Here is a 13,490-nt window from a genome sequence, read left to right as displayed (position 1 = left end):
CTGCATAGGAATCCATGGTCCCACACTTAGAACAATGGCGGACTACCGGAGAAGAAACTCTTTAAATACAACCAAGGGAAAAGAAAAACCTGTCACAGATACTGAAGCCATACATTTAAAGAAACACACTGAAGACTCCAAAGCATAAAAATCGTGCATCTGACTTTCAGAAAAAAGTGCCAAGAAATCTATCTAACCACCTGCCTCTGTGAAGCTGGGAGTTGGGTCAACACAGAAGTGTCTTTTTTAAGCCATCATTAAATTGTTTTCATTTTTAGACTGTTTGACACTTTTTTTCAACTGACCTCTTACTATGTCCTCTAGCAGGGATAGTCAAATACGAAAACCAAATTGAGTATCAGAAGAGCAAGCTCTCCTGTTCCCCCCACCCCCCGACCCCTTTAATACCACGCAGAGTTGTATCTGGCCAGACTTATGGCAGCCAGTCAGGCCCCTAGATTGGAATTTTGGTTTAAACCAGAGGTTGCAAACCACGGGCTGCCCTCTGCCCAGAGGCATATTTGTTTGATCTACACTAAGCTCTGCATCAACTGACATTTATAACTCGAGAGATTGCATACGATTTAGAAACTTTAGCAACACTTCGGCTTTAGCTGATGACTGGATGTCCCCTTTCACTGGAGCATTTCCTTGCTAGCTTGCCACTGGACTGCTTCACTCATTTGCGTCAACTCCCTGGCCTTTTCAGTCTTGAATTTTTAACATTTGCTTTAAATGAGTATGTGCCTCTGGTCCTGAGACACTCCCATTCCACCAACCCCAAATGGTCATCAACTCTTGTCTAAAGACCCACACGGTTTCCCGTATCAGGCTGCTACTTGTACTAGCGGGTGGAAACAGAAAATCAAACACTGCTTCATCTAAAGCAGATGGTAGGTGTCTCCCTCTTTTTCTACAGAGGGCTTTGTGCAAATTTTCACTACACATGCACATTCAAAGTTACTGCTGTCCTATTGAATGGTGGTTCTGCCAGGGCACAGACACCCTTGCCTGAATTTATTGTCAATTGTAGTAACTTCCTTGGACACAAAAGTTAACAGAGAAAAAAAGAGTCGGGAAAAAGTTATTTCTTCTAATTTCCAATAGCAGTAGAATTTTTTCCTTCTATAATAAATGGAAACAAAGACCATGGAACAAAACTGACATCATTTGCATCTGACTGATGTTTTTGAAAAAAGCTGGTAAGCTGTGTCCTTGGAACAGAATAATTGCTTTTGCAGTCAAGTCTAGTACACGTGGGAGCGTGAGTTGACTGTGTGGTTTTCTACAAACAGTTTAGCTTGACTACTGTGAAGTTATGTGCTGAACAGGCAGTTATGGTAGGAAATGTACTGAGGCCTCCCTGGCACCTACTGTTAATATCCAGAGTTCACCGTGATTGAAAGTCTCTTAGATTCTAACAAAGAAATCTAATTACCCAAGAGACGACCATGCTTTTACCCACTCAGTGGCCCTGAAGTCCAGAGCCCTGAAGACAGTATTAAAACAAGGGGAATCCAGAAATGGTATGTTTGTACAGTACGTCTCCACCTTCAGTCTTTGGGGAGAAAATTGCTGCGTGAAAAGGGATACAAAGAGGACTCCAGTCATGGACAGTAGGGGTAGACGTGGGATGTTAAGCCACACGAGGAATCCCTTATTCTCCTGCATTTCGTCCAAAATATGCCCTTCCTTTTACAGAGCACACGTCGCCTCCCTTGTCAGTGTCATCTCATGTCACTGAGACCTCTCGCTCAGGACTTGTACAAGCAGCTTGGGTTCTCTGGGAGATAACATATTCCTACAAATGGGGCAGCTAGATTATTTGGCTTTTAGCAGATTTTCGAAAACGAGGCTAAGTTGTTCTTACTCGTGAGAAACTTTTCAGCAAGTCCAAATAGTCAGATACATTTACGTGAAGTTACTGCTTGTTGGTCTGAAAGCCTTGTCAGAGTGGTTCTCGCATTTAATTTATGCCATTTATGTTTTGTTGTCATTTTCCTGTTTTCTTCCCCTCCTTCTTGGTGTACCCTTTTCTTCCCCCCCCCCCCCAAACGAAACATCCCTGAGTGGATACAGTGCAACATCTGCATCAAGCAGTGATTGTCATTTACGAAGCATGAAGTGAAAAGGACAGAGAGATCACGGATCCTTTCTTCTAGTGCACACTTTATCATGAACGTGTTGTGAACATGTGTGAGTCTTCAGCGGGGGAGAGACATAGATTGCATGTGGGAAAGAAAGTTGTTCTCACTCAAAAATCTCAAAATACCTCAAGATGTAGTCACAGGAGATGTTCAAAGGACAGCTTTTAAAGGTGCTTTGTTACCAGTGAAAATATGACTTGGCCCTCTTTCAAGGGACAGATTTGGCAACTGTGGCGAAAAATGGAAATCTCCTTTCTCCACTAAAGGGGGCTGTGTACTGGTTTCCACTGTTTTGTTCTGGTTCAGTTGCTAGCTGTTTCCTGTCCCCTAGCTTCAAAAGGTCTGTGCCGTCCCAGTGAAATGCTTGCACTAGTGGAAACGACACAAATTCAAATCCAGTACCTCCTGAAGCAAACGTAGGGAACAATCTTTTTCCTACATCACCCATGGGACAAGGGAGGAAAAAATTCTCAGCCACTTCATCAATTGAGCCAATTTAAATCCTCTAAGGTAAATGGGAGGAAACAAATTATTCCCTTTGCAACTGAGCAGGAATTACAGGCTGACAACGGGAAACACTAGGCCAACAGAACAATGAAAACAAAGTTTGACATAAGTTCAAAGCTCAAAGGGAAACACCAAGTAGACACATTAAGCATTGCCTATCACAAGCCAATCATAAAACATACATTGCATTTGGAAACGGCTTGGTTTAATTGAGTGCCTTCCATTACCCTGTTTTCCTAGCAATCAGTAAAGTAATCTTTCCATTAGAAGGAAATATGACTCTTGGAATTAATTCTTTATACAAAGAGCTAGCAGGAGTGACATTTACACCAAAAAGAACGGAGTCCCTGTAGCAGCATAATAAGCAGTCTACAGCTGTCTTCTTAGACACTGAAGGTAATTTGGTTCAATGTAGTTAAATTAATTGAATATAACAGTAGTTGAGAAAGAGATTCATTACTTTAAAGCCTTTTTGTTTTTCCCCATTGGTTTGGAATGCATCAATCATGAGGTGGGAGAAGACTCTTTCATAAAAGACGAACACTCCTGTTTGATCATCAGTGAGGAGGTCTGTGGCGTCGCGGAGATGGCTCTCAACCATCTAACTTCAGGACAGCATAAGAGATTTAAAAAAAATTCGAAGTTTCCACTGATGGAAACGTCACAAAGCAGGTGTGCATGTACGTGTGCACGTACACATATGTGTGTGTGTGTTTGACCAGGAGAAATGGGCACGTCTTCCTGAATTGATGGCCAGGCTACCCTTCTCGGAGATCACAATTTTCACTGTCTTATACACAAAGCTCTTCTCTAGCTCCCTTTTAAACAATCGTATTTCGGATCTGACAAGACCAAAGGCACGAGGCCTCCTGAACACAGGCAACACAAATGGCTTGGAAGTGATGCTTTTCTGCTGATCACTTTGATTGGAGGGCAGGTGGAGAAGTGAGGACTGGTACTAGGAAGTCTAAATTGTCTAATCCTGATCTCACTTCTTGTATTCTGTACTTTTAAAGGTTGCTGGGGGAAAAAAAATCCTGGGCTAGATGGATGATGCAGTTTCAAACTACGTAGGAAATTGTTTTGGCTTTGGGATGTATTACTTCTGTAGAATAACCCAGGTCTTTTATTCTAATCTATCAAGGTTTTGCTCTATTTTTATAATACAGCATTTTGGAGTTGAAAAAATTCAGAGGCCCCAGACTGGAAGGACATAGAAAGTCCTGCCTCCCCCTTTATTGCTGCTCTCTCTAACAAACTTGTTAAAGAGAATGACTACAAAGAACTCTTTTTCACTTTGTACATTCTCTTCCTACCTCTTCTTTGCAAAAAAAAAAAAAAAAGGTGATTAGAGAGAAAATGTTTACATGAAACGGCCCTGGGACCCTGGGTTCTCGTTTACTCTAATCTTATTAGCAAAACATTGCTGGTGCTCATAGTTTACAGGCTGTATTTCTCTACTGAAGACACAGTAAGCACCAAAGTCAAGTTTCTTTCACCACCTGAAATCCAAAGAAAAAACTGCTTTTTGTGTCCTGGTGAAAAATAGGAAATAGCTATTGTTTGGTCAAAAAAGCCCTGGACTCCATAATGTTATTTGTGGTCTAATTCTTAAAACAGGAAAATGGCTCCAAATGTGTATTTTTTTCCTCCAGTATGTACCATCTTGACAAGGCTTTGATGTCATTGACAGAAACAGAGTGTTTATACAGAGGCTGTGCCTTACATTTATTCCTTTGTAAACTTATTTCCAAATTGGTACCTTCCTGCTGTTGACTACAGATGAAAACTCTGGCTGGGAAACCAAAATCCTGATTGTCTAACATAAAGGTAACATGTGACACAGAAGGTAAATAACATAAGAGAGCCTGACTGAACCTCCTTTGCTAGTAGGTATGGTGTCTTAAGCCACAGTGCCTGTGCATGTGTAAGTAATAGTCATATATAATATTCTCAGATATTATATACTTATTACATACATGCACAGCGCTTTCCAAGACAGCTACAAATTTACACATGCATCAACTATCTAAAAACATAGAAATTGGTAAGCCTATTAAGCGGAAATTTCTTAAATTATATTTGAACAATCAACAGGAAAAGTAATCATGTAAAGTACTGCTCTGTTCTCATAGGTATCTACAATAAAATTCTATAAACAGTTGTCTCCCAAAACATACCTGAATAAAATAAAAAAAAAAAAAAAGATAACACCCAGTGTCCTATATTTGTATATTTATGGTCATTTCAAGAACAAACAAATAAAAGAGCCCCACTCAGGTGCATATTTACATTCTTCAAACTGTAGCGGTGAAAAATAATTCTATGAAGTGCAGGACATTCCTAATGTTGCAGTAGTGACATTTTCCTTAAGTCTTCATGAACACATTGCTTTTGTCTTAATGGTGATGCATTCCACGACTGTGAGACAGTTCTCTGGTCGCCTTCATTTGCAGACGGTGGCACAGTCAGGATTAAAGAGCTCCTTGTATAACGGAGGAAAGAGTGTATTCACTATGTCTGGATGCGACTGTTTAAATACCTGCAGCTTCTCCCCGTGCAAGTTGCAAACTGCTGTGATGGTCGGTATCTTGGCTATTAACTGCAGAATGGAGAGACAGGGAAGGAGACAAAAGGGGGAAGCTCATTAGTGCTCTGTCTTCTGGATCAGCATCCTTCCTGGCCCCAGATGAAGGCAACGGCTTCGGAAAAAGATGTTTAGAACGAAAGAAGGCTCACTTTCGGCTTCTCCTTTAGAACAAAAACAAAACACAACCTCCCCTACTCTCTAAAGAGAAAATAGAAGGAAAGACAGCAGGACCAAGCTTCCTAATTCGTTGTTCTTATGTAAAGTATGGGAGGTAGTTTAGTTTCATCGTAAGAGAAGGTGCTGGCTCTGCAGGCTGACTGAGTCGGAATCCTGGTTCCAAAATAGCTCAGTGGCCACGTGGCTGTGACATAGTCAATGTCTCAGTTTTCTCATTTGTACAATGGGCTTACTTGTAGCACCTGCTTCATTGAGTTGTATGGACGGAGGTTATTCATGTGAAAATGTTAAGAATACTGCAGGCATGAAACAGTTGTTAGCTAATATTATTATCTGTCATTTCCCATAGGTTTTTATGATGTGAATATTAGATTTTGAGTTGTGGAAGGTGACAGTGTTCAGAAAGTGTAACCTAAACCATATGAGGTGTAATTCACCATGATCTGGACGGCTTTGCTGTTACGGTCACTAGCCTGCCCGCACCTACCTCCCTAATCCTTGCCCACCGCATTGCGAAAATGAAATCTGTACTTAATCAAGACAGACTTTGGGAGGTCAATGGCACTTAGCTTCCTTAGGGAGGTGTTTTAAAAACTCGTGGGAGACTATCCACTTATAATTGTCGGGTTTTGCTATATAAGTATCATGTACTTTTTTTTTGAGTTTAAATACCCAGAAGACAGTGTTTTACAATAATTTAAAATATCCATAGTTTGCTAAATGCTATGTAGGTCTTAGGAGATGGACAATTCTAGCTTTTAACATATTTACAATTTAGAAAACACTTAGACGCCATCATTTTGTGTCAAAATTGCTTAAAACCAAATGTCATTGTGATCAAATTACTGTGGGAATAAGATATGCTCTCACATAGATAATACTTTTACAAAAGATAAGCTCGATAGTTCAGAGAGCTGACCAAAGGTGCGCTTGAAAGTGATGATAAAACAACATTAAATCAAATCACCAATTAGGCTCACTGTGCTCCCTACCCTACTCAATAATAAGAAACCATTTCAGCCTTTGAAGTAAAGGAGGAAATAGATAATTAGTTACTTTGTGGCTTTTCAAAATCAGAAATTTCCACTCTTTCATTAACTTTCCTTTTAACAACTAATGACTATATAGTCATAGGATGAGAAATTTAAAAATAGCACTGGGATTAGGGTTTGTTGACATACTCATTAAAGGGATCTAGAGCACATAAAGAAGTTTGGGGTTCAGACTTTCCGTTTCCACTGCTACTTAATGACAGGGACAGAAATCAACAAATGTAAAATCTTTGTCAATAGAATGGACGTTAAATTTGAGACTGAGAATCCAGACTTTCTCTCCATCATTATGAGCTACTTAAATTTGTAGCAGACGATTCTACTAGACACTGGAATTCACAAAGCTGTACTGCTACCGCTTACAGTCAAGGGGGGAAGACAGATGACAGTAAAGTTACCACACAGTCAAAAGCAGCATGAAAACCTGCGGCGAGTGTCACGGAGGAAGGGCGCTGGGAGAAGGGGTAGGTAACTGGACATTCTGGCTTCTTCAAGGCAGGCACTTCTGAGAGAGTGCCGTTTCAGCCGGGCTCTGAAGGAAGGGAAGAGGGAGGGCTCACTAGATGCTGGGGCTGGTGGTGTATTATATGTTCCAGGATCACGTGCAAAGACGCTGAGGCTCCTGGTGCTTTGTGGGAACTGAAGGAAGTTCAGTGTCGCTGGAGCAGAGGCGAACACGTTCAAGGACAAAGCTGGGGAGGCTGCAAGGTAAGATTATGCGAGGTCTCGCGGTCTCTGTTAAGGTCTTTGGAAGAAGGGCTTTAAGAAAGATGATCAGAATCCCATTCTGAAAGATTCCCTTTGGGTCCAGGGTGGAAACCTATGTCTTTTCTATATTTTCATAGGTAAAGTGTGTACAACAGTCCACTTAACTAGAGTCCCCTGGGAAATTATTCAAGCTCTCCCACCCAGCTGGGTCACACGGAAGGAGACTGTGACAATTCTGGAACACCTCCTGCGCATCACAGTTCTCCCTGAAGTAGCTGTTGGATGCAGAGAGGCTTTGATAGCGTTCTGCAATCATCTGCAGTTCAACTGTGACATGTCGAGCTCCGCAGACGGCCAGAGGCAACTCTATAATGCTTGCCAATCTTTAGTGTGCCCAAGAATCACAGGGGTGCTTCCTGAAAACGCAGATTACTGGGATCCGCCCCTAGGGATTCTGTCTCAGTACGTCTAGGTACTAGACAAGGCGCTCAGACTTCACGTTTGAAGCAAATACCCCTGAGGATCCTGGTGCAGTGGGTCCACAGAACAGAGTTTGAGAAACACTGTTTAACAGGCTCAAATCTTATGCATTTACAACTGGTTTTCCAAATTGTCCGGTAACTTCTTTATCGTATTTGAGACAGTGCTGGTAGCTGAGTGTAAGGTTAGCTCCTTCTCAGGGGGCAGACAAGGAAATTATTATGCTACGTAAAGAGGATTACTTAGTGAGGAAAGTATGGGCTTTCAAGCTTGACTGTCTGGGTTTGAACCCCAGACCTACTAGTTACAGCTGTGTGACCTTGGGCACGTCATTTAACCTCTCAGCTGCCTCATCCGTCAGATGACAATGACAACAGCTCCTATCTCAGAAGGTTGCTGTAAGGCTTAAATGAGTCAACACAAACTGTCTGTGGCAGTGCCTGGCACATCCCTGCCCTATCTGTGTTAGGTGTCATGCTTCATTCCCACTCAATGCTTCCCTCAAGGAGAGAGACAGTCCAGGCTACCATGCTTGTTCAGCCAAATGACATGGAGGCCAGGAAATCAGCTTACCCGTTAGCCAAGCACCAAAAAATTGAGTCTCTGTATATCATGTGTTAATGCATGGGAAAATGAGCCATTTACTTTTGGTGAAATGAAAAAGCAACATCATATTGATTTTCATTTTCTTGTAGCAACCAAAGTGAGTTGCTCATTTAATAAACTGTGATTCATAAAGTAGAATCCTATGTACTACAAATCTTAAAGCAGTTTTCTGCTCCTTTAGAGGGGTGGTTGAGAAATTAAATGTGTAAGGGGATGACTGAAATCCTTCTACAGTTACTCGTCTGTATTGGAAATATTTAACCATGTGTTTGGCTTTGGAAAGTAAATATGGACTCTGGCTTCTTTCCTGGCCAAAACTAGATTTAAGGAAGTCTGGTTCAGGACCTAGTTCTTCCATCTCTTATGGGATTTGGATCTTGTCCCTGCTGCTTACCAGCAGTATGGGTCAGAAGTGAGAATTGCTCTTTGTTAAAGAGCACTGGGATCACTTGAGCAAAGCACACCCCAAAAGGCAAAGAGCTTCCCCAGCCTCTGTGCTCTCAGATGAGGCTCATTTAAAGGCGTCCAATCAGCTGTGGAAACGGAAGTGCTGACAGGGCGTCCATCACTCCGGAGGCACGATGGATGGGCCGGGAGGCCACTTGTCAGAGCCCGGGAGGGCCGGGTGGAGGGAGCAGCAGGCAGGCACTTACTGCTCATTAACGTCACGACTGCAGCTGGGGGACCCCCATTTCAAAGGGAGCTCAGAGCAGCCTCAGCAGCAGTTAATGGCTCAGCAACTTTGGAAACAGCTGGGGTGGTGATCCAGAAGTACTTGGAGATGGAGGGGGTAGTCAATTTCAAATCGTCACGAAATAAATTTCTCCATGTTTAAATAATCCCCGTAGCAGGAGCAGACAGAGGGTCTATAAAAAAGTCATTTTCACACTCATCTCCCTCTTATGACAAACACTTCTTGTAAGAAGGAAGCTTTAGCTTGTATCTACAGGGGTCTCCAAGAAGAAAAAGCAGCTATTTGAGAAGAGATAATAATACCATGCTTCTTTCCAGAAGGTGGTTTTATGAGAGAATCCACAATTTTATAACTGGTACATTTGATGTCAGAAAACCAGAACATGCAGTGGTAAAAACTAGTGATCTTGCTCACGCGGGCTACCAGGCCATCAAGTTGCCTTCCCATCCAAGGCAGGAAGCCAACAATGGTTTGATCAACGTGGAAGAAACTTCAGAAGCGCTGATTAAAAACAGGGCCCATCAAGTGACGCTAAACACAGCCACATCACTTATCTACCTACTTTCCTTTTTTCGGGGTTTTGTTTAGCTAAATCCAGACACTTGGCTTGGAATTCTAATCCTGAACAGAGCTATCTGTTCAGGTCACAGCCCCCCCACCGCATCACCCTTACTCCATCCTGGTATCCTTGCTGTATCGAATGCTTTTACGTCCTGCAATGGCTGACTTTAGAAAGTGGACACTTGGTTCAGCTGCACTTGGAACATAAATCAGACTGAGAGCCAGCAAGTCACTTTACAAATGCAGCAGAAACTATGAGTGACCTGCAAAGCTAGGACCCAGCTATGCTTCACCATGATCAGGGCAGCAGAGAAACCTGGCATCCAGAGAGGGAGAAGAATACAGTGGATTCCCAAAGAGAGAGAAACTTGCAAGATGGAAAATTTGGAAGGCCTCCTGATTCCTGGTCCCAGCATCTCCTGAAGGGTGGCTGAATTTTTGACCATAGGTTCCGTAAGATTTCTCTCCATTACTTTATTATTTTCTTTTTGCTTAAGCTAGTGTGAGTTGATTCCTGTTACTTTCAGGAAAAATTCCAATTATTAACGTGTAAAACAGGGCTGTGTAAGCCTTCCATCTTTCAAGCTTTTATTTAATAACTTGGTACTGTTATAACAGAAAGACAAATTTCCGCCTCTATGTTGCTGATACAGTTTTGTTACTGTGCCAGAACTGGAAAGCCTGATGGGAACGCTGACCCCTGGATGCAGGCTTTATAAACAAGTGCATGCTTCGCAGCTTTGGGACTGGAACATCATCTTAAGTTCAATTACTATAGTGCACAGAATACTAATTTGAATTTGTAAGACTTGGAGGAATCTGTCTATTTGTATAGTGATTATAATGGCAGAACAGCTGAACACCTGAAAACTATCACACTGGACTGAACATTAGCAGGCAGAAGAAGTTGTCAGGAGGAACGTCTGTTTTTCTTTTTCAGAGTCAAAGAGTATTGTACTGAAGGGACCTTAACAACCATGCAGTCCAAACTCCTCATTTTGGAGAAAAGAAAAGTGAAGTCCAGAGAACAGATGGGCTGCCTCCCCTAGTCATATGGGGCTTAAAAATATATATGCATATATGTATATATGTATATGCATATAATACACACACATATATATATGTACTTTTTTCCACAAGCTTTAGTGACAGTGACCAGTGTTAGCTCATTTCCTGGCTTCACAAATCCAGAATCCAAGCAAATCTATTATTCATAGCCTGAATGTACCTTATACTTTCTTACCTCTGTATCATTGCCCCATCACTTGGAATTCCATACTCCACCTCCCCAACCCTTTAACTTCCATCTTTTGAAATAGAAGTAACTCAGCACTGATTAGCTCAAATACAGACGTCCATTGGGTAAAAACTGCCCAACTGAAACAAAATTTCTTCTGTCCACAGTAACTACAACAGCACTTACATGCCATCTGTTAAGAACCATGCAGCTTGCTAATATTTGATCTCACTTAGTCCTCAAAATAACCATGTGACATTGATACTGTCTTTAGTCATGTTTTACAAATGAGGAAACTGAGGCACAAAGAGGTTAAGTCACTTGTCCAGGGTGACTAAGCTGGCCAGTGGTTCTGATGGCTTATTATAAATATGCTACATATTATCATTATGGCGATGAGGAGAAGAAACTGGGTTCTTTAATAGGGTTTTTTTTTTAACCCCAAACAAACAAACTGATTAATACGTAAGGGTTGAGACCTTCTAGTTAATGGATAAGAATTCCTGAATTTTCAAACCTTCCCTAGGTCCAAGTTTGGTCAAAAGTGTAAGGCTTTGCTACTTGCACTTACATTTCAGGAAGTGGGCATGGGGAAAGTGTGTTGGAGACTGTTTCCTCAGGATGAAATTTAATGACTATGTCTGAACTCTGCACCTCACCTGAAGTGCGCTAGACCTGTTCAGGGTCAAACTGGTCATCTTTGCACACTGCACAGAAGGCAGATCTACTCCAGGGGCTGCGACCTGCACCCCTGGACTTGAATACATTTGGGTACGTGCATATTTTTCTAGAGATGAGTTTCATAATCTTTATTAGACTCCCCAGAGCGTCTATAAATAACAAGTATTAGGAAAACTCATCACGCTTTTAGAAGCACCGTGGAGGCAGAAAAGCTCTATGACTAGGAAGACAAGAGAAGAAATTTCTGAAATGATGAGCAGAATCGTGGTAGGGTACAACAGTTTTTTCCAGATTTAAATAAAGTTCCTTTTGGGGAGTGTGAGTTTGATGAGAAAGTGTCCCTGTATGTCAGTGACTGCATTGTCCTTAAAGTATCAAAGCATCAGGAACTCAAGAGACTGGCCCTCTCCTCCCCTCCCTCAGCATAGGACAGTTGATACATCTGAGACTCAGACACATGGAGTGACTTAAGCAAAGCCACATGGTCCAGAGCTGTGTGCATAAATGAGAATCCAGTTCTCATTCTGTTTCCTGGTCCCTCCACATTAGTTCACAGAACGTTCTATCAAAATGATGACTCTTAGAACAAAGGGTCTACACAAAACTCAATATTTACACATGATCTGTGGAAGCCATACTTTGTCATCTGGCTCCAGTGAATTTTATGTAAGAAATAATCCTCTTCTAACACTTTCTCTGATACTCAGCTTTGCAACATACTCTTTCTATAAGGAAAGAACTGAATGGATGTTAACTAGACTTACTGTGGTGTTCATTGCACAATATATACAAATGTTCAATCACTATGTGGCACACCTAAGACTAATATAATGTCCTATGTCAATTATACCTAAAAAAAAAATCTTAAAGAAAAAAAATTGTGTACTTTCCCCACTAAAAATGGAGAAAGCAGAGCTAAGCTGACATTTACTTAGTGTTTTAATTTTTCGTCTTGCCATTAATTATCTTTCATCCTCAATTTCTCTGTCTCCTCTCTACCTCAGACACCTCAGATCACCACCAGGAGGTAGAAAGTAGTATCAGCATGAGGGTTACTCTCTTAGGAGAGCAGTAATCACAGTGTCACAGTGTGTTAGAATTTATGCAGTGTACATGTCTCATTTGAACCTAAAAATTTGTCCAGGAGTAACAAATTGTAATCTTCATTTTACAGGTGATGAAACCACGGTTTTCTGACAAGCAGATGATCCCCTTAAGCAGAACAGCAACAGCTTTTGTCTAACTCTGGATTTTATAAAGTTCTTAATTTTGCAGTGGGAAGTATGGGAAGCAAAGTCCTTGGGAGATCCCGAGTGCAGGAAACGTCCCCTGCCCACCTTAACTAACTAGATGGATTTATGCACACGTGCTACAGAGCAATAACAGAGACAGATGAGTATATCCACACGACCATCTTTTCTGCCCAGTGCATCTGAAAGCAGGTAGAAGTTTTGCTCTTATCGGGGAGAAAACTGAGGTGCAGAGAGCAGGAGATTTGTCTTTGCCCACACAGTAAGTGAAGAGGTACAGCAAAGAGAACTATCACTCTACAGTGTAGAAATGTTCTTCTTAGTGATGTGTTAAGTTTAACAAGATGTTACCATAATGAGGCAGCATATTTAACTCATGGAGGTTTTTTTATAGCAGTACTCTGATGTGCAAAGCAAAATCTGATAGTATCTCCAACAGAGTCTTCTCCCCACCCCACCCCCCTGCTTTTTTTTTTTTAAATAAAGCACTTCTAGAGCAGAGTGGGAGGGTTTTAATGATAAAAATACAAAGAGTAGGATTCCTATTGTTTTTAACCAAGAATAAGCGCCATTCCCTAGTTGCTTACCCTTTAAAAAAATTCCAGTTCTTAAGAAGTCAAAGACATTTTAACATCTAAAATAATTCTGGCGCTCTAAAAAAAAAAAAATCCAATTCTAAGGAAATTTAAGATACTTGAATAAATGCTATCCATCATTAGAAAATGCCTTCGTCCTCTTAAGATCATTTTACTTCGGTAAACAACTTTTCTCAGTATTCTTCTTAAAGATCACTTTTCTTA

General features: G+C 41.3%; 1 protein-coding gene across 1 annotated transcript in view; it reads right to left on the bottom strand.

The window, feature by feature from the left end:
- Positions 1 to 13,490, bottom strand: part of RORB (RAR related orphan receptor B) — a 175,902-nt gene continuing 162,412 nt past the window's right edge. Inside the window, exon 10 of the mRNA XM_010952765.3 lies at positions 1 to 5,256. Within this exon, the coding sequence (XP_010951067.2) occupies positions 5,101 to 5,256 (156 nt within the window). The 3' untranslated portion in view covers positions 1 to 5,100. The remainder of the gene's footprint in view (positions 5,257 to 13,490) is intronic.

The sequence above is a fragment of the Camelus bactrianus genome, chromosome 4 (assembly GCF_048773025.1).
Source record: "Camelus bactrianus isolate YW-2024 breed Bactrian camel chromosome 4, ASM4877302v1, whole genome shotgun sequence".
NCBI lineage: Eukaryota > Metazoa > Chordata > Mammalia > Artiodactyla > Camelidae > Camelus > Camelus bactrianus.
Note: the sequence above shows the minus strand (reverse complement) of the source record. Positions and strands in the feature narration are given on the sequence as shown.